General features: G+C 34.7%; 3 protein-coding genes across 4 annotated transcripts; 2 read left to right on the top strand and 1 right to left on the bottom strand.

Annotated features, from left to right (window-relative positions):
- Positions 1-571: 571 nt before the first annotated feature.
- Positions 572-10,742, top strand: LOC112556372 (cation-dependent mannose-6-phosphate receptor-like). The gene is made up of 6 exons (XM_025225319.1): positions 572-840; positions 3,691-3,878; positions 4,294-4,403; positions 5,511-5,653; positions 5,760-5,886; positions 6,491-10,742. The coding sequence occupies exons 1-6, from the start codon at positions 701-703 to the stop codon at positions 6,608-6,610; spliced, it is 828 nt and encodes a 275-aa protein (XP_025081104.1). The 5' UTR covers positions 572-700; the 3' UTR covers positions 6,611-10,742.
- Positions 10,743-10,862: 120 nt separating this feature from the next.
- On the bottom strand, positions 10,863-14,948 carry LOC112556375 (NADH dehydrogenase [ubiquinone] 1 beta subcomplex subunit 5, mitochondrial-like). Its single transcript, XM_025225324.1, has 6 exons — positions 14,791-14,948; positions 14,281-14,357; positions 13,243-13,309; positions 12,933-12,994; positions 11,966-12,072; positions 10,863-11,110 (listed from the first exon to the last, which is right to left on the bottom strand). Exons 1-6 carry the CDS (start codon positions 14,903-14,905, stop codon positions 10,969-10,971), a joined length of 570 nt encoding a protein of 189 aa, XP_025081109.1. The 5' UTR covers positions 14,906-14,948; the 3' UTR covers positions 10,863-10,968.
- Positions 14,949-15,101: 153 nt separating this feature from the next.
- Positions 15,102-20,052, top strand: LOC112556374 (sperm-associated antigen 7 homolog). Of its 2 annotated transcripts, none has more exons than XM_025225323.1 (7): positions 15,102-15,409; positions 15,637-15,704; positions 16,102-16,190; positions 16,578-16,662; positions 17,324-17,413; positions 18,100-18,256; positions 19,609-20,052. In XM_025225323.1, exons 1-7 carry the CDS (start codon positions 15,328-15,330, stop codon positions 19,767-19,769), a joined length of 732 nt encoding a protein of 243 aa, XP_025081108.1. In that variant the 5' UTR covers positions 15,102-15,327; the 3' UTR covers positions 19,770-20,052. The 2 variants fall into 2 exon arrangements, with proteins under 2 accessions (XP_025081108.1, XP_025081107.1); XM_025225322.1 differs by having other exon boundaries at positions 15,103-15,409; positions 18,097-18,256.
- The last annotated feature ends 1,261 nt before the right edge of the window (positions 20,053-21,313 follow it).

The raw sequence follows: 21,313 nt of genomic DNA, 5'->3' as shown, positions 1-21,313 counted from the left end.
TGTCAGAATGTTAGCTATTGTGCAGCGAAACAATGGAACTGTCTCCCTCTCCACGTTCGCCACCTACCCACTATTGAATCCTTTAAACGTGCACTGAAAACACTAACCTCTTCCGTAAACATATATAAGAACCTTTCCCACAATGCTATAGCTTTTTCACACCCTACCCTGCTCGATCGTCTTCATTTTGCAATATCAATTTTACCATGATGCTCTCAGTTCTTGTTAATTTATTCCTTTTTACGTTTTCTGTATTTATTTGTGTATTCACCATTAGTACTTTTGTTTATTCTTTCATAGTTCATATATGTTATTTGTTTGTTTTCCTGTCCCTCATATGTAATTGTCCTTGTCTCGTTCTTGTTCTTAGGGCAAGCAATCAATCATACGAATTTAATAAGAGCTTACTTTTCCTTCGGCTAGTTTTTTTCTCAATTTATTTGGATCTTATCAAAGCCACAGCGTGTGACAGACCCGCCCCTCTTTGGGACCCGACGACCTTGTGCAGGTTCACGACGACCTTGTGCAGGTTCACGACGTTAGCCAATGGCGTGGCACGGCGCACGTATTGCCGTTCCGGTAACGTGGTGTCACATGTTTTTCCGGGTTGAACTGACAGGAGCGAGGTGGAAACAACATCAATGCCAAATACTATACTTGCGTTATTTATTCAGCACTGAAGTTACTCAGCACACTAATCATGATTCCGCTCAATCTTGTTGTCGTCGGACTGATGGCTTTTTGGTTGGAATCGGGCACAGCGGCGGAGTGCACTTTGATTCACAAGCAGTCGAAGGAAACCGCTGCTTACCTAAAACTGAAACCTCTTTTTGGTAGAAGGTACGACATACTAAGGCCCCCTCTATCAATATGACTTATTTATAAAACCATTATTGAGCCCCAGTCATATGTTTTATGCAGACGCCAGTGCAACGTTTAAAAGTAAACGTCAGGGTGAGGGCTCTTGTATGTTGTTGATCTCTAGGTGGGATTGTAGTATTTGTAACTGATTGCTATAAAGTATTGTCATTTATTTTTCAGTTTTACAATTTTAGTGTTCTTGATTTACTCTCCATTAGGTTAAAATCAGCAGTATTGTTTGATTGTTTGATATGAATTTTTCATACATAGAAACGCCGCAAGACATCTCTGATTAGAAGCTTTGCCAGCTATACCTATTGCAGAATATAAATGAACATCATTTCCTATTAAAAATGCTGGTTAATTCTTTTCAGAAGTAGTTTTTTTTAAAAAAAGACTAAAGCTGCAGTTATCAGTAAATTAAAAGATCACTGTCAAACAGATTCTCTTGCTAAATTGTCTTAACCGCAAGATACACATATTGGTCATTGTCATGATAAACTTTGAGTCATTTACTAACAGAAGATAATTTATTACATGATCATTACTTGAAGTGTTTGTGGGGTAAAACCAAGTTAATATGTTTCTGTGCTTGGAACGACCATCATATCAGGATGAGAAATATGCATGACTTCCTTTCTAGATATTTTTTTGCATAACATCAATGTGAGTTTTATCTTGTAGTTACTGTCCATTGAAATCTTTAAGAATGCCAAACATTTCAGCCTTCATCACAACATTTATTTTTCTTGTCAGATATCATAAAACAACTTCTGTTATGATTTTGGAGAATATCATCATACCAAATCAGTGGTGAAGACATGCTAGAGTAAAGCAGACGACAAAGTTATACAACATACTTTTTTTGTTTCTATGCTTATAATAATAATGATAATAATAAATGCAACATTTGTAAAGCACATACTCACACTCCTATGCTCAGCACTTAAAAACAACAACGAAACATGGACAGCGTATGAGGGACAGGAAAACAAATAACATGAACTATAAAAGAATAAACAACAGTACTAATGAAGAATAAAATCAAATACAAAAAAACACAAAAGGAACCAAATAACAAGAACAAGAGCTGAAAGTAACATGATATTGCGAAAGGAAGGGTGTGAAAAAGGACCAGCATTATGGGAAAGGTTGTTAGGAGCAATGTTTATGGAAAGGGTGCATTTAAAGAATTCAATAGTAGGTAGAGGGCGGATATGGAAAGGGAGAGAGTTCCATTATTTTGCTGCACAATAACTAAAACTCCTGAGGCCATTTGTTGTCGTTCTGGTGATAGGAAGAGTAAGCTTACATTATATTTTGAGATTTTTACACATGCGTTTCAATATTCAGCTACACCATTTTTATTTTATACCTTTTATAGTTATTTGTTTATTTGTTTGTTGTTGCCACAAGCTTGTGCAATGAATTCAACAAAAAGTAAAGACATTTTATTCTTTCTGCCCAAAATGTTGATGCATGAAAAAATTCTTCAACTACAAAAATTCCAATTTGTTTTGCTAAACATACCATCTTCTATACTTTAAAAATGTTGATGTTTAAAATGCTTTGAGAAAATAAGCTTTCAAAATATGTAGCATTTTACCTTCAAGAGTTTATAGTGGTTTAAATGATTAAAATAAATAACAATAATAAATGTGTGATTTGTATAATTATGATCATGCTCACAAAGAAGCATGCTCTTGGTGGGAGACAGTGACAGAATATGAAAGACAGAAGAAAAGACAACTATACAGACAAGTAATAGAAGACATAAAGAATAGCTGGGAAACAAACAATAAAATATTGTATATAATGAAATATACCTGATATAGGTTACAGATAGTTATGAAAACAATTTTGCTACTAATCATCTATAAAGTAAAATAAGTGCAAAGACACTAACAACATTATTTATAATTATATATTAAGATTACAGTTCAGATATATCTATATGACATATGCAGAGCTGCCTTTCTCTTCCACATATAATTTTTGTATTAAGCAAACTTCATTATTTTTATATTGATTTACCTAATTTGCCTTTTGTTTTATCAATTCACACTGATATATAGAGAGAGTAGGGCTTTTAAAGTTTTAGCAAGATCTATTTTTTTAGAATACCAGAAAAAAATCCTATTCATTTTTTTTTTTTTTTTTTTGGTAGACAAATAACTCTGTGAAATGTTTTAAAGTAAATCACTATAATATCAGAGAATCCATAGAAATGTTTCTCTTCTGGCCCTTTCCTTTTCATGTCTTTGTTTACGTTCATTTAGCTAATGCTTATAGAGGCATGGGTATTGAGCATTTAGCTAATGCTTGTCGAGGCCCAACATAAAGTTTGGAATCTATGGAGAGGCGTGGGGTACTGAGCATTTAACATTTAATAAACCTAAATTTGTTTTATCAGTGAATGCCTTTTCTGTTGTTTTGAGTAGGCATAGTGCATTCTGCAATAAGTCCACCTGATCACAAACTCATTCTGACTAGTTAAACTCATGTTTTTCATCATCAACCACTGCATATGCTTGCAAGTCTTTTTAAGATGCCATACTGCATATTAAAAGTTTCATATAAAGAACATCACTCTCCACTATACTTAATCTCTCTAACTACCTTATAAACACTTTATGGGGGACACTCAGATAACACATTGCTTGTGTATATATTCCATACATTCCATGCACTTACTATGGTAAAAAAAAAAAAGAGAGCTTCCCTTTAATATTCATTGTTGATAGAATTAAATTAATAAATAAAATTAAATTTATGTTGCACTTTGTGTTGATTGCTACTGTCATAGATTTCATGTTCTTTATGACACAGGTATAGTGTGAAAGATGATGAGTACTTGTACAGCGTGGGCATTTGTACTAGTGGAATGGAAAATCCACCTGATGCTGGCAGTACTGTAGCTGTGTGGCAGCAGAAGTTAGATGAACACCGCAATCCTTTATCAGATTCTAAGCCAGTGAAAATCGGGCAATACAACCAAACTGACATCAAAGCAGGAAGTATGTAAACATTTTTCTGTAATTCTGGTGTTATTTCCCCTTATATGCTGCTTATACCTTCTAAACAGTTTGTGTAGCTGCTGATGTTTACTTTGAGAATAAATGTTCATATTATAGGCTTTACAAGGCAATGATCTTTACCCCTACATATTAATTTTATTATTATATTTTTGCTTTTGAGAGGCTTTCATTAGTAAGACATGAAAACTTGATATTTTGATTAGAACATGTAAATTCAAAGCACTAAATCACTGTATTTTTCAGATATTTGACCTAATATATTGTTTTCAGTTGGAATTCATAACACTCCTTTTTTGTCTTTTGGGTTAGCTAGACCAAGAGTGTGCATGTGTGTGTGAGAGAAGGAGAGCATAAATGTGAATGTTATATTATTCTTGGATATGAATGTATGCAGAAAACTGGGTCTACCTTGAATACCTGGAAGGAGAAAAATATAACAGCCACTGTAATAACGAAAAGCGGAAAGCTGTTATTTTAATCACCTGTGACCCAGAGGCAACAGATGTAAGTTTTTTTTTAAACTATAAATATGCCTTTCTGTATATTTATTAGATGCCTACCTATCCAACTCCAGCTATAAAAACATACATGTAGGTTAAGTAAGAATCATTTGTTTCATATCTAGTTGCTTAAAATGTTGAAAATACAGAATGCATTATATTATTGCTATAACAAATTCATTTACAATGGTGATAAATAAATAATTTTGCTTAAAACTTAAGAAATAATATTAAAATCTATAATATTTGTTAGTTTTAACAAAGATATTGGGTATGTAAAATTTAGTCTGGAGGAAAGAACCAGTCCATGCAAGTGTCATCCTTGAGAACATTAGATCCAGTCATTTGAATATACTGTTTTATCCAAGAAGTGACCATCATATGAAACTTTGATGTTAAATATTTTTTGAGTGGGTTGAATTGGTTGGGCTTGTTTTACACTCTCATACTTATTTTACAGTCATGCATTATTATTATTTTTTGTTTTGAAAGTGACAGGTTAATTGGTTTATATATTTTATGCAATTTTTGAGCCCCAAAAGTAGAATGAGATGAGCATTTATTTTGAAGAAAAGTCTTGAATCTTAGCAGAGCTATGTTCTTTCAAAGTGGTTAGTTAAAAACCACAGAAACATTTAACATGAACCAGTATTATCAGAAACAGTTGATATAGTGTTATTAGAATTTTTATAAATTCCCATTTTGTTAATAAGTTGGCGTATGAATCTCCTTTCAAGACAATGATGTTTCCATGCTTATTTGTTACTTGCATCTTCATATTTTTGGTAATCTTTACTGACCTGTTTGTTTGTCTCCATTCTTATTAATCATGTGCTTTCTTTATCCTTGCTTATTTTAAACTGCAGGGCAGCCCAGTGGCACAACAGCTAGCACCTGTCACCAATACAGTGAAGGTTGGCTGTCCTGGGTTCAACTAGTCTAGGGCATGCTGTTCTTTCTCTGTATGTAGCATCTGTTTACAGGGTTGGATGCCTTGTCATGATATAGCCATAGTTGCTGGCTTGGCATAAAACACCAATCTGCCCCTTTCCCCCTCCACTTATTTTAAACTACAGATTTTGACATTTTTTCAACATTTTTATTGTTCAAGAATGCAAATCCATTGGAAATAATAGAAGAAAGCAAGAATCGGACTGAAGGATGCTACTATTTATTTGAACTAGCCCATCCAGAAGTTTGTGAAGTTGAAACACAGAACAAATCACTCAGCGTTGGATCTATTGTACTTATTGTGTGAGTAGTTTTGCAATAATTCTGGAAAATACATACCTAAAACTGTAAAAGTGATCTGATTATTGTGAGACATCCTCCATTAATAATTTGTTGGAAACTCTTGCAGGTTTTCCTGTGTGGCAGCTGTGTATCTTATAGCTGGAGCACTTTACCAACGTTTTGTTCTTGGAGCAAAAGGCATAGAGCAGATTCCAAACTATGAATTCTGGAAAGATTTTGGCAATTTGCAAGCAGTGAGTGTAATCTCTTTAACTGTAATAGTTTAGATCAGTGGTTCTTAACCGGGGTTCGATCGAACTCTGGGGGTTCGGTGAGTTGGTCTCAGGGGTTCAACGGAGCTTCTGTCACGGAGGTCAAGACACACCCGCAATTCGTGATGACACTAAAGAAGGGTTCGGTGAATGTGCATATGAAACTTGAGGGTTCGGTACCTCAAACAAGGTGAAGAACCACTGGTTTAGATGGTCATACCCTTTGACTTGAATCGTATCACACATCATTGGTAGTATATCTGATTGTTCCCACAAAGATTTTCACAAACCTACAAATAACTAAGTCCTACAAAATATCACTATTCTTTTTTGCAATTTGCTTATTCTAATAAATGATTTACAGTACGTTATGTGTAGTCTGACATCACTTTGCTCTATTCTTTAAATTTGTGGCTGCATTTTAACCATTTCATAGGGTTTGCAATGTATTTTTAAAAATTCTATATAATTTTAGATTCTTACATTAGAGCAAAGTAGGCCAATAGTTTATAATCACTAGCTACAAAATATGTAATCCATTGTCTCTGTCATTTATGCTTTTTCCCATTTGTTGCATTACATTTAGGATGGCTGTGATTTTATCTGTCGCTCGCAAAATGGACGAAAGTCAACCCCTTACAAAGGTGTAGGAGATGACCAGTTGGACGATCCTGATGATCGAGATGACAATCTGTTGCCAATGTAGACCATACATTTGCATTTACATTTGCAGTTGGTCTCACTTGTGAGCATTCCATGTGGATTCATTATATGTTTTCATGTTGTAATATGATTGATCGCAATCACCATTTGATCATATACCACCATGACTACTAGTATTTCATAACAGCTAAAATAAAGATCTTTGAAACTTTCATCCTGTGAAAGTATAAAGAAAGGAAAGCTCCATGCAACCTTCCCTTACTTGAGAGAGATAAATCATTCTTTCCTCATTAACATGCACTAAGTGCCCTTTTATTTCCTGTGCATCTTGGCTTAATCATTGGTACTCTTCTGAGTAGAAAATGCAAATAGGGTTTCTTTTTCTTTGAGATTTAAAAAGAAAACTGGATCCACCTCCAGACCTTGAAGTATCTTTATCAAAATATAAAACATTTTCTTAATTGTATGTTTTCAGAGATAAAATCTGTCATCAAGATTATAAATTATCGTTAGTTCAATGTTATTTAAGCAAAGCTCAGTCACAGGCCTTGTGTGCATTCCCTACTGTGACTTAAACATATTCTACATACATCAAAAAACAAACAGTAAATAGCAAAGTCATGACATTATTATATACAAATTGAAGCATTCACATTATTTTCTATAGTATTTTTCATTTATCTGCTTGCAGATTATATAAAATGAAAAATATTTATAGAGAAAACATAAATGTGATTTTTTAAATTTGCAATAAAAATAATATAAATAAATAATAGCAAAAGCCTGGTTTTAAAATTAAAAGGTTCTTCATATCTTCAGTTGCTTTTATCAAGTTTCCATAAAAAAAATAATAATACTAGGTACTTGTAATGTGCAGCACCAGGACCAAGACAGATCACACTCTCTGCGCAGACCAGTAATAATAAATGATGTATGTCAGTTACCAAACAAACTTAAAATTTCTGGTCTACATGATCTTGGTGTAAGATGTTCAGTCCTCAGTAAAGCAAACCTGTGATCACCTTATCTGTGCAATCATTTATTTTTCAGGAAGAAAACCAAGTAAAAAGATTTTAATTGCATTTAATATTTTGGGTGCCTGATAATAGGATGTTATTACACCATCCAAAGCATTAAAATTACTTTTCAGCAACAGTGAAAGATTCGTAAATAGGAAACATGCTAAAACAACAAATGCATCTAAAGTTAATTACAAAACTTGTATATATATATATAATGGCATACAGTGTAGGGCCATTGAGCCACGGTCCAGTAATCCATGAATTCGCGCCGCGCAAAATGCTTGGATTCCAATTTTTTTACACTATGGATCATACAGACCTGGACATGGCCTCTCAAATGCAGGAGACAGCTGTCATTTTAGCATTTCGAATGTCCGTGATTGACATGCTAATCACTGTTGCGGATTAAATATTTAAATGCTGGCTTATAATTGCAAAGAGGTATTTATAGAAGATTAGTTTTTTATTTATCAACAAACAATAAAATAACTGACAATGAAATTCAAATATTAATCTGTTTTATCCATGCTGAGTGTCAGCATTGTGGAGGCTGCCATTATAACCGATTCACACCTTACAATACTACAAAGTTAAGAGAAAGGATTGTGATCAATATTTTTTCATTATTTATTGTATGTATTATAAAAAATATTTGAGCTGTGATTAAGCAGTTTGGACTCCAATCACCGCAGCTTAATGGCCTTACACTGTATATTCATTCAAGTGCTAGGTAAGCTGTAGCAGGAATAATCCTGGTTTTATCATTTTGTCTGAATATAGTAATGTGTCATAATTTTGCGCATTTACTTTTGCCACTCTGTACTCAATTATAGAATGCAGACAGAAATAGCTAAAATAGGTTGTGTGGTTTTTTTTTTTGCATATTCTGAAAATCAATTTGGAAAAAATATGCATTTGTCATATTTTTAATGCTGGCAGTGTTGACTAGGTTAACAATTTTTGATTTTCATGTCTAGTTTTTCTCTGTTCATTTGTTATTGCTTTTTTATACTTATAGTGCACACAGTTGAACAGTGTTTTTTGGTAATAATGTCTTGATGCTTACAGTATACCTGAGACATTCCAGTTTACTCAGTTGCTATAATCTGCATTAAACATTTTTCCTTCCAGCCAAATTATTTAGGAGAAAAATATGGCTGCAAAGTATAATTTAAAATCTGTAGAACAAAATACAAATCCGAACTATTTCTAGTCATAGATTTAAGATGACAAAGTTTCAGTTTTTGTAAATATCTGTGACAATATCAGTTGTCAAAGCAATTTTATAACCATGGTAAACATGTCGGATAACTTCTTATCTCTAAATACTCTCCAGTTGTATGCAAGCACAACAGTTAGCACCTGTCACCGATACAGTGAGAATTGGCGTCTTGGGCACGCAGTTCTTTCTCTGCTTGTTGTGGCATCTGTTTACAGGGTTGGCTGCTTTGCCACATACATTAGTTGCTGGCTTGGTGTAAAATGCCCTTTCCCAACCCAGTTTCATGCCAACTATTTACAAGTACTCATTTATGTGAATCCCTTTTGACTGCTGCACATCTGATTTGCCTGGTGTGAGGATGCCTCAAATTGCACATTATACAAATTTGTATCAACTAAATGACAATTCAATCATATTTTTCTCACATTGGAATGTAGTACTACTCAATTTTTTCTTATTCATTTGTGTAATTACAATTAGAGTATATTACCATTACAATATATTTAGCCGTTTCATAAGGAATCTCTAGCTGATAGCTAATGGTATACTTTACCAACGATGAAGACCTCTCAGTGGAAACCAACAAAGTTGAGTGAATTTTTTAGTACTTCTTAGCAATCTTATTTTCTGCTATAGCATCTCACGATTTGTGCAGAACAGGTTTGTCTAGAAGGGTCAATTCACCCCTTCCTCCCAGAAAAAGGTAAAGGATCATTTTTTCTGGTTGCATTGGTTGTGGTATTGGGTTTGTTGAATGATTATTTTGCTGGACATTTTACCTACTTTGCTCAATCAACAGTTAACAAAATGGATGTTTTCACATAGTTTGCTAAATGGACTATTGGCCTGTGGAATATTAACAAAATGGAAGTTTTCCTACTTGCTGACTAGGCATTTGTGTGTTCATACACTTGTTGTAATATAGTCATTTGTATAAAGCATCCAGCGAACTACAAAATTTACTCATGTTACAGAGACTTTGATAAAGTTACCAGTTATGTACAAATTTGGTTGACCTCTGGCTCATATCACCAGTCTTGGATATTTGGGCTTTTTAACTCATAGTTTATGGTTACAGACATTTGTTGCTGTCCTTTTTTATTTGTCTTTGTGTCAGAGTTATAACAGGCAAACAGACAAAAAACAATGGAAGGGTAAGAGTAATGACCAATGGATAAAGAAAAGTGGGAAGCAATTAACTGCCTTTAATCAGGTTTAGAGATCATTGAACAAAATAACATCAGTAGATTTATAAGGGTTTTGGCCACCTTCTCATCACATTGTAACATTTTTATGGTGAAGAAGAATATACAAGACAAAATTTAGGCAGTTTTCAAGAGAATTTATGCTTGGCAAACATTTCACAAAGTTTTACATATATATATATACACTGTCCTAACTAGTTAATCTCACCACCATCTGTCAATGCAAAAGGCAATGGTGGCAACATAGAGGGTGTATTATCCATAAGAGTATGGAAATTCTGAAAAAGAACCATAGTAAATTTTGAACTTGTGTCAGCAGGAATGTAAGAACTTAAATGAACCCTTTTTTTTTCATTTTGTAAATTGTAGCACCAGTCAAAATGATAGCATAAATGTAGGGTAGACTTCTGCATGGGTTTGCTTTCCTTGCAAAGGTTTGAGATGTTGGTAAGACCACATTTACTAGAATACTTGTGCTTGTTTGGACTCATGCAATATTACAACACAGTTGCCCCTGTACATATTTTTGTGGAATAATTATAGGGACCTTTAAAGGGAAGGCATGTTCTGATTCGTTTTTGAGGTTGGTCTCGTGTCTAACCTGCAGTGGTTCATGTTCTGCTTTGAAGAGTTTAGCGTACAACACTTATCCTGTATGTTTTTTACAGAAAAAAATTGCTGTTTTGAATGCAGTTTTCATATTTCAGAGTAAACTAATCCACAGCAGCCTTTGTGTGTATGATTTTGTGTGTGTGTGAGAGAGAAGGGGAAGGATGCAAATGTCAGATTTTGGATGCTTCTCCTACTGCATGGTAAGCCACTTCCACTCAGAGAGAAATCAACAGACACATTTCAGTAAATTTTAATCTTCAAGGCATAATCTGTACACAGTTACAGGCAGACATGACAAAAAGACACTGAAAGTTCACAGTCCACCGTTTGAGCTATAACTCTAGCTTGTTCCTTTCACTTCATCCCACTCTTCTTGGGCCTTCTTGGCATAATCAATACGTGCTTTGTCCACTGGAGTATAATACCAGCCCTTGTAATCTTGACGATCATGCATTAATGCTCTCACTTTTTTGTCAAGTATTCTGATAAGACAAAAAATTTTACACTTTCATTAACATTACAGTTATTATTGCAGATCAATCATATTGGAATCTGTTAAGTTAAATGAAGAAGAGCTAACAGGTTCTGCATGTAAAAGTGGCTGATGGTGAAACATAGATGTGCTAATTTACCACCAGCAATGTATGTGTATGAGTGTGCTTTGTTCAATAAAGTTTCAGGTTTGACTGTTAAGACTTAATGTACATGGCATTTATATCTTAGAAGTGTACCTGTAAAGAGGCACTCAGATCAATCTAATTCCTTCACTCTCCTCTCTGCTCACACTATGTGTGTACGTTCCATGCTTTTATTTATTTTTTGGTTACTAACACCAACAGCTTGACTACTTTCTTGCAGCTATGTACTCGTGGAAGTTAAAACCTTCCACTGTAAAGAATGAGTGTCTTTAATATTTGTTAATATCATTAATATAAAGTTAACGCCAATGGCAAGCACTTGTGTGATGTAAAATATGTATGTAAATTTACACCTGCAACTAAAAATGTATGAAGATATTTTTTTTTTATTCACATTAGCATCAAGACTCTCATAGCAGAAGATGAAAGCAATAAAATCTGCACAAGATTCATGAAGACTAACCTGCACTTTCGAATTTACGTATCTAGTGATTCTACTAGTATTCAATATAGTAGTATTCAACGTGTTGGATGATCTGTTCCCCAAATGTCACGCCATATTACTTCCTCTGTAGCAGCACAAATATTGAAGAGAAATTTCACATATGGGTTTACAAGTACATTCTAACATGAACTTTTTGTAGAAGCAATTAGAAACTTTCTTTCACATTTAATTACATTGTAGAAGGATGACTCTACCTCATTTTCCGCTTTTCACCTTCTTCCCAGAGAAGATGCAAGGTCCTTTCATACTGCTTTTCTGGATACTCATAGATGTACTTGACAAAGAAACGCTGAATGGGGCCCTAAGGTAATGAAAGAAAACACTGTATAATAATTGTCATACTCTGTGTCCTAAATCTACACCAATCATCACACTGTGTGTGTGTGTGACAGAAGCAGATTAAGATCCTTCTGATTGTGCCACATCTCTTTTTTTAAAACCAACAAACTCTGTCACAGAGGAAAAGTACTAGAAACAGTTAAACATAAATGCATTCATGTGCGCATGCACAGTCCTTTGCAGAGAGACAAAGTTATGAGGAGACTACATACAAAACAATGAAACAGTCACCAGCACTATTCTGATGCTGTCAATGAACACACATATCTGGCAACAGCAGAAGTGTAATTATCTAAGGCAGTGATGCCCAACCTTTTTCGGCCTGCGGGCCATATCCATTTCGGACAACCGTGTCGCAGGCCACTTCACCGCAAAAATACAAAAAGGAAAAAAAAAAAAAAATAGAGCAGATACTATTTTTTATTAGAAACAAGTTGTACTTACCATTAATTATATAGTAATTAGTGGGATATTTGAAGTTGTTTTCCTGAAACCAACTTCTGAATGTCCGGCCTCATCGTAGAGACACCAAGTCGGAGCACTGAATCGAAATGTTCGTCCATCGAAAAAAAGATTGGGAAACGCCCCTAAGTGGGGATAAATACTTCTTCTTCCTTTTTTTTTTCATTTTTTTTAAGGTCTTCTTTTATTACTAACATGCCGATTTCCTGCACTGTGGGCAGAAGTTTCGCGGGCCGGATATGGCCCGCGGGCCGTAGGTTGTGCATCCCTGATCTAAGGCTTTTGAAGGTAACAATTATAAGCTGTAGCAAGTTATTAAAAAAATCTTGAGCATCGCCTTAAAGTTCCACCATATCTGACCTTGTGGTACTCCCATGGCATAGGTTCATAGTCCTCAGGGATATCTGCTAATTCTGCTTGACCTATAATTATAAAGACTGTATTTGTAAAACACACTTCTGCATCCAAAGGTCCACAATTACTACGCCATCCCCTCCCTCTCCAAACAAAAAATACAGAAACCCACTACAAAAACTTTCCAAAAGCATAAACAACAAAAATACAAAATTTAGAATTATGGCACTGTGAGGGGGGGGGGAGGGATATTATTATTGCACAATCACAAAAAAATGATATGTTACTTTCTTATAAACTATATGACAAAACTTACCAATGAACAGATTGCAGTAGGTGATAAGAAGCCCCATTGGTACCAAACCAAGAAACACGTAAAAGTGCTGTGATGAATTATAAGGTACTCTTAAAAAAGATTAGCAAACAACCATCTTAAATCTTAAATGAATCACTGACAGAAAAGGCTGATACTATCACCTGATAATATATCAACAATTTTTATGAAGACTTCTGTACAAATTTAGGTTCATGAAAAATTTCAAAATTGTTGCTATAAAAATCAATTATTTCATCACTCATTTATAAATGGTACACTTTTCAAAACTCTGCAGAAACCTATTTATACTTTGCTCTAAAGTAGTAATGACAATTTAAATTTGCATTTCTTCAAACATTCCATTACAATCCTTTTGTGACACTGAAACTGTGGCACTGAATGTTTTTCATTTTTGAAAAACCAATAAATTATAATACTGTATATGCCCCTTGCCTTTTAATATAAAACCTGAAGCAGTAATTCAATTTTTAAAAATAAATTTATGCTTAAGTTTACATTATACCCCACTTTCCTCCCAGTATAACTGGAAAATTAGAGCACAATTTAAAAAAAAAATCTGTACACTTTTACTGCATTCACAGTCTCAACTTGTTATTTTGTCACCTTCTCTCCAAACATTGGTCGAAAGGCATTGATGACAATACAGAGGGTATGTGGTCTATGACTAGGTGTCAATTTGGGGGCTGGTTGGTTGGTTCTGTTTTATGCTAAGCCGCCAACTAAGGCTATATCACATTGGGACAAAATGGTCTTACCTGGGACAAATAGACATAGCTGGGACAATTTGACTCAGGCTGTGGGGTGAAATGACCAGATACCTCACAAAGTGTGGCATGAGGCAGAGTTGGCAAGATAGCAAGTTGAGACTTAGGATTTAGCATGTAACTTTAAGACAGAATATCTTCATCAGTCTATTTTTTGTACCAGAGAGATTTAAAAAATAGAAACAGGATTAATAGTTGAAGAAATACTTTAAAGTAATAGTACAGAAAAATAAACACTAGAAAACATACATACCACATCATTCTTCCAGCGTTCCCATTCAAACCGTGAAGGCACCACTTGCATTCGGTTGTGACTTCCCATCTGCCGAGCTAAACAAAAGAACAACCCAAACAATGTAAACAAACATTTATCAAGAGCACAGTGAAGCGACGAAACAACATTATCATATAATTTACTCATCGTGGGTTAAATATAAAAAAGAATCGATTCAAGTAATTGTACTAATCCAAATCAAACTTAAAGGTTGTGTGCTCGACAAGTGGATACTTTCATGATAGCATCGAGACGGAATGAATTTGTCAACAGCTTGCAACAGGCTACGTTACCGATCGTATCTCCCGTTCATACTGGTGTTCACTCTATGGGAAGTAAGGTCATGTTATTATGAATGTAATAGACTACCTTTTCAGTCATGTACCCCCGACCCCTCTCCGCTACAGGACGAAGTCAGGTAGGAATCTATAACAGTCTAACTCATCGTAGAAACTTTGTAACACATCAGAAAGGAATGCTCATACAAACCCAGAGATAGTGGTGGTGACTTTTGTTGGACTCTGCATGCAACAATACCACATCGAAGTGAAATAGTCCTTAAGCCCTGGCCAAGGGCCGGGCGCATGAGACTCATTACTACCATTTTGATGCCCTTGACGAGCTATTGGCAGTCTCGCAGTTTAAGCCTGAAACAAATATTAAGTATTAAAACTCAAATTTAAAATATAGTAGTGATTTCCAAAGAATAAATTTATTTGCACAAAGAAAATATTTAAAATCTTTGACATAATTTTTTTCAGGTTATTCGAAAGGATTGATGCTAGGGACAACAAAATCGTTGGGAATCCCTGCATTAAAACAAAACTGCACATGTTGGAAATGTGCCCGGGGGCTTAATACTTATAGCTATTTCATGATCGTAAACTATACGATTCCACAATCTTGATTTTCACAAGTGATCACTTTGCATAACGTATAAGTATGCTAAAATCCAAAATCTTGAGTGGACTAATGATCTGGGGGTAAAGCTCACAAACAACACCGTCTTGACATTGACCACAAAGCATGGCTGACTTACTTGGCTCGATCTTGGGATCTATGGAGAAACCCCCTAGCCTAGGAGACGAAGAGCGCAAAAAGGCGCGAGGTGTGTAATTTAATTTACAGAAACACTGACACGTAAATTGTTATAAAAGATAAGAATCTGTATTTTTGTGATGGCAGGAGACTGAATGTATCGGCAGACTCTAATATAGGGTGAGGTTTATAAGAATACGAACAAAACACACAGGGAAGCATTAGTGAAGCAAATAAATGTACAGCTGGTTGAGAAGTGTATTATTAAAGTTAATCATTTATATAATTTTTTTCTAGCTCAGAAGAAGCTTCTCGAAAAACAACAGGAGGAAGAGAAAAAGAAACTTGCAGAATTCCGCGTAAAGGTAAGTTTAGTCATGCTTATATATATATAAACATATCTCTGGTTTAGCAACGCCGTCAGAAGTAAATAGTGCATAATCGTGAAGAACATACACACAAGATTAGCTTCTGTGGCATACACTGTAGTTACTTTAAGGCTGCTAGCAAGTGTGCTATCGAGATTATTTGCAAGAGATGACACAAGGGCAAAACAATGACGCACATAACTGTTCTGAAATAGGTTTAAATTAAGATTGATTTAGAATATTGTAGACAGGTTGGTGTATAGTGACTCCTAATAATCCATCACATTTGATTCCTTTTTTTTTGACTCATTTGTCAGTTGCTACAAAGATACATCCACTAAATGTTTTATGTGTATCTTAAGTCTGTATGCAACATTTGTTTTATTTTTTTCAGATCCAGAAGAAAATCCATGAGTTTGTGAAGGATGGCAATCAGCAGAAGTATAAGTTTGAAACTATGGACAAAGTCTACAGAGCAATTGTGTATGCTTAACAGATTTGATTACTGTTTGGGTTTAACATATATAGTGTTGTCAACTGTATAAGATTTTATGCTTTACCAGGAAAAAATTTTAACTGTTGAGAACTCTATTCTTCTTAACAAGATCTAACAAATACTGTGACAGGTCAGGAAGATATTAGGTTGATCTCTTTGAATAAAACCACAATAACAAATGCTCCATGAAAGGAAATAAGCCACAATGACTTATTAGAATGTTAACATTTATAGACATAACCTAAGATCAGTTCAGTCATCGACATACAAATCAAAAGACTTCGAAAGATTATTTTCAAAATAAAATAAAAACTGATTATTTTCTTTTGTACTAACCTCCTTAATCTATGTTCATATTGTTTTTACTCCTGTAGACATGAGGTTGCTGATGTTGCTGGGCTGACATCCTTTTCATTTGGTCATGAAGAGGAAGATAGATATGTGATGCTGTGGAAAAAGGTGATTATTTCTGTGCCACATTTCTGAATAATGCTACCTGTGTCTTTCTGGCTATTCCCTAGTATACCTGTCACAACTACTGGTGACCTATCACCCGAAGAAGTCTTTTTGGGTTGCTGTTTTGACTTCTCTGTGTCACAGAGATGAAAAAAATTTGGCCTTCTTCTCCAGCCACATTGTTTGGAAGTCTTTGCTGTTTTCCTTTCAAACTGTGACTGATCTATTCAAAGCTTTCACATCCAGCCTCCAAGCCAACTAATATTAGAAATGTCTTGTGTAACTAGTTCTTCTGCCTTTCAGTTCTCCATCATCCTTCCACTGTTATGCTCATTACTATGTCGCCTTTATGCCGTTGTTTACATTGTTAACTGTGTGCTTTGCTTTAGATGTTTTGACTGATATTTACCTGTCTGTGAAAACTTCAGCATTTTACTTGCCATTTGAGGCATTCAGTGTTTCTCTTTCACCTATTTTACTCTCTTTTGAATATTTTGTATGCTTCCGTTCTTGAGATTTCTTTTTTTATGTCTTTAGGGTCTCTTGTTTTTCCTCTTATTTTTGCTGTTAAATAGTTTTTTTTACACTAGTCTGAGATCATCTGTAACATGTTAAGTGTTCTGATATATGTGTTATATACCACATTCACCTGTCTTTCCAACAGGAGTTTGCTCCCACAGATGAAGAGCTTTTGGCCTACAGAAGAGGGGAAGACTGGGATCCAGAAAAAGCAAAAGAAATTGCAAAACAAAAGGTCTGTGATTTTAAGGAGTGTATGAAACAACCTAAGTGTGTTGAATCAGAAATAGTGAATACTACAAGATGGGTCATAATGTGAAGTCTCCTTGGAAGCCTCAATAGTACTTCAATTCAGGGGAGGTAATCACCACAAGGGATGAAGTAAGTTTGTCATCATCTAGTAAATTGCAGTTCAGTAATATGGGTAACATCATGATGATATGTTATCTTTTGATGTCTTTCTTGTATATTGTTTTTCATAAACATGAGCAAACAACAGACCACAGGCCTACTTATTAAGAGAATTTATCTTTTAATATTATTATTTGAATTATTTATTTAAAAAATTTGTTTAACCCTGCGATTTACTAGATGATTACAAGGAAAATTTCTTCATCACTTGTATGCAATTATCTTCCCTTAGTCTTCACTGACACAACAGAAAGTCCCGAAAAAACCCCTCTTGTAGTATTTACTATCTTTGGTTGAATAAAGAAGTTAGGTGGGTGTGGGTGCAATAGCATACGCCTGCCTGTGTCTATAAGTTACTTGGTGGTATATTTCAGTATAGTGAACCCTTTACTTTGTGGTAACCCATTTAATCTTCATTTAAACAGCTATTTTATTTTTGATGCTGATCTTTTTGAAAAAAACTTACTTGTTATCAATTGATAAATGTCATTTGGTTTTTGCCTAAAGCAGCAAGAGCAGATCTTAGCAGCAGCAGCAGGTTCCTCAAAGCATAAAGATGTCACTCCTGTCGGCAACTATCGAGATAAATACCGTCACCTTATTGGTGATGATGTTGTGACAAAAGATGATGCTAAGGAAACTGTTGCAAACAGAAGTTATGGATTTGGTATGCTATTTGTGTTTGAGCTGTTCTCTTATGTGTTTCACTCAGTTTATTATTATTTTTTTTTTCTTTTTCTTTGTCTTTGAATTGATGATAGTGCAGACTCATTAATTCATTTGACATTTTATTTGTATAAAAAGCTTTTTTATCAGCATTTAAAATTTTTAGTTAGTAATTTTGACAGAGCTGTCTTTCAAGAACCAGGACTGAACAAAAGCGAGTTATTTTTTAAAATCTGACAGAACTCGGACGTGGTTAATTCAAGGTTTTAGTGGTAGTTCACCTTTTTCTTTACAGCTGAGGATGTGTATTTGTTGTCTTATGTGTGTATATGGTTATAAGATCTTAGGAATAAATAGGGTCCATATTGATCAGGGAAAACTTCAAAAATCAGTATATTTCGAAAAATGATTTTCAGTCTCCGGAAAAGTCAGTGTTTAAAGAAATTCATTATAAGTCAGGGACAAGTCATGGAAAGTCAAAAATATTTGCTGAAAATCATGCTAAATTTTTGAAGCATTTAAAAAAAAATTATTTTAGATTGAATGTGCTTGTTCATTTTTCTGTATGAGTCGGAAATTGACGCATGGCTTCAGAATAACTTTCCCTGCTGATTCAACTGTCGCAATGTGCACTAGCATTGTCATCCTCTCACAGTGTCTCACAGTATCAGACTTACTTTAATGAGCTGTGGTTTACAGATAAAAAGTATGTATCTTTTTGGCTGTAGCTTGAAATAGTGAAGAAGAACAAAGCCTAATGTAAATGTGATCTTTGCAGCAAGGAAGGGAAACATTTGAATATGGGTATAGATGCTGTGTATAGTCACATGGCAACCAGCAGACTCAAAAGACTCCTTTCTCTTGCGACAAACCATTTGACAGTGAAAGTTTTACTACATTTACTGTTTTCTTTGGTATTCCATAGTGACGTTAAGGAGTTCACTTGAATAACTGCTTATTTTTGGACAAATAGAAGCATGTACTCCTGAAAGTTCCGAAATGTGCTTGTGGTATCAGCATGTGGACTGGATGAATGAAGTTTATACTGTAAAATGTCAATATTTTGTTTTTGTCATAGTAGTACTGACCATGAATAAATTGTGTTGTCAAATGTGTGAGACAAAAAGGAATCACACAGTAATTGTTTTAGGAAATAATCAGTACTTAACTTACATTTAATTGCATCGTTGGGTATGGGTTTTGTTCTTAATACACAAATATGAATGTATGAGTTTAGAAGAGTGAAAGAGGATAGGGCTAGAGGTGGCATCATTGTAAGGAGATATGTTTGCAAGAAGAAAAGCATGGGCAAATGAAGTTTAAACATTGTTTGCATTAAATGTTTTTTTGCAGTGTCAGCTGACAATAAACGAGACCGGAGGACTATAGAACAAGTGCTTGCAGACACACGAGCAAAAAAACGAATGAAAACAGATATTGAAGCTTCTACCCAAGGGGAAGTCACTTCCTTTGCAGATCAGGGTGCAGCTGAGAGTGATGAAACATCTCCCTGATGCATTTCTGTACTGTGTGATTCAAATCCAGGACAGTGGGACAGATTTATTTCTTATTGTGTCTTTTGTTACATAAAATGTTATTGCCTCCAAAAATTAGATATCAGTCATATTTAAGTGGCACTTAAATGATTTAGAGTTGGAGCAGAAATGCTTATGTGTGTGTATGTGCATGTGCATCTGTGTTGGGACACATGTAAAACTGAGAATTATAAAGATGCATATTTTTCCAGTGGTATAGTTTTTACGTGATATTTACATGAAATAAAAAAAAGAAAGTTTGTGTCATTTTGTAAGCTAATTATGTGGCGGTGTGAAATCTTAGATCTTATCCACACTACCAATTTTGGTAGGAGTATTTGCTTTGATTTGGAGAATGTTCTGCCCTATGTTTGATAGGCCTCTGTAGCACCAGAGTATTTTTATTTTTGTCTATTATCTGCATTCTAAGATGTTACTGCTGGCTCCAGATGAAATAGTGCTATTAAAAAAACACTGCACCATACATCTGTTACATCGAACAAGCATGGATATCATAATTCGAAGGCAAATCTAAGTGAAAGTGAGATGGATCAGGAAGTGAGAGCACCTTTGGTAACACTATTTATCTCCCCTTCACTCCAATATCATGAAGTCAGGACTGTACTGTGTGCTTCACTACTTAGCTACATTGATGCAGGGCATGAACATGCATAACTCAAATGAAGTGACTGATTAAAAGGGGTAATAAAATAACAGCTGGAAGAGTTTGTGGCAAAAATCAACCCAGGCAATGGCTAGTAATTTGTAAAGACTAGTACATGTCAACTGTTTGCCCGTGTTTGAGTGTGCTGCACTCTGGCAATGAAATTGTAATTTATGTCTCAGACTATCTTGTGATGCACAATTCGCTAAATATTTGGAGCAAAAGTTAAAGACAAAAGGCAAAACAGGTCTTTGATGCACACATATAGACCTGGATGTTGACAGATAACCTGCATAATTCTTTCAATTGTTCAGAGGCATGGCCTTGCAGCTTACAGCCCTGTAGTAGTTTTGCATATGCAAGTACACGCAACACTGATTACCAGCAATAGCAAGTTAGCAAAAGCTAAATGGTTCAGTTACGACAGTATTTTGAGTAGAAATAATCTAAAACATCAGCATCCATCATTTCAGCCCAACTGAGGCTTTCTTGCAGACATATTGCTTAAGCAGGCCAATATTTTTTTAAGCTGCGTAAAATAGAAGAAAAACTTTATTCACAGAATCTAGGTTGCTGATAAGAAAAACTGGTGTCCGAATAGCGTTATTATGGAAAATATGAAAGAGATGTAATCATTTAAAAATAAGAAGAAAACTGGATAAGAATTTGTTCAGGTTTGTCCCATTTCTCAACTTTATTTTCACTGTTATGTCAGTCTTCAAACTGGACTTAATATTGTCTTGACCATGTTAAGTATGGCATTTAAGTATCTCTTCTTCTCAAGAATGTTCTGTGGTACTGATTTGTTAACGTCAGAACTGTTAGTACCTGAATAGTTTTGTTAAAGACATCCCTAAGG

The sequence above is a fragment of the Pomacea canaliculata genome, linkage group LG2 (assembly GCF_003073045.1).
Source record: "Pomacea canaliculata isolate SZHN2017 linkage group LG2, ASM307304v1, whole genome shotgun sequence".
Lineage (NCBI taxonomy): Eukaryota > Metazoa > Mollusca > Gastropoda > Architaenioglossa > Ampullariidae > Pomacea > Pomacea canaliculata.
The sequence above is the reverse complement of the archived record's forward strand: the minus strand, read 5'-3'. Positions and strand labels throughout refer to the sequence as shown.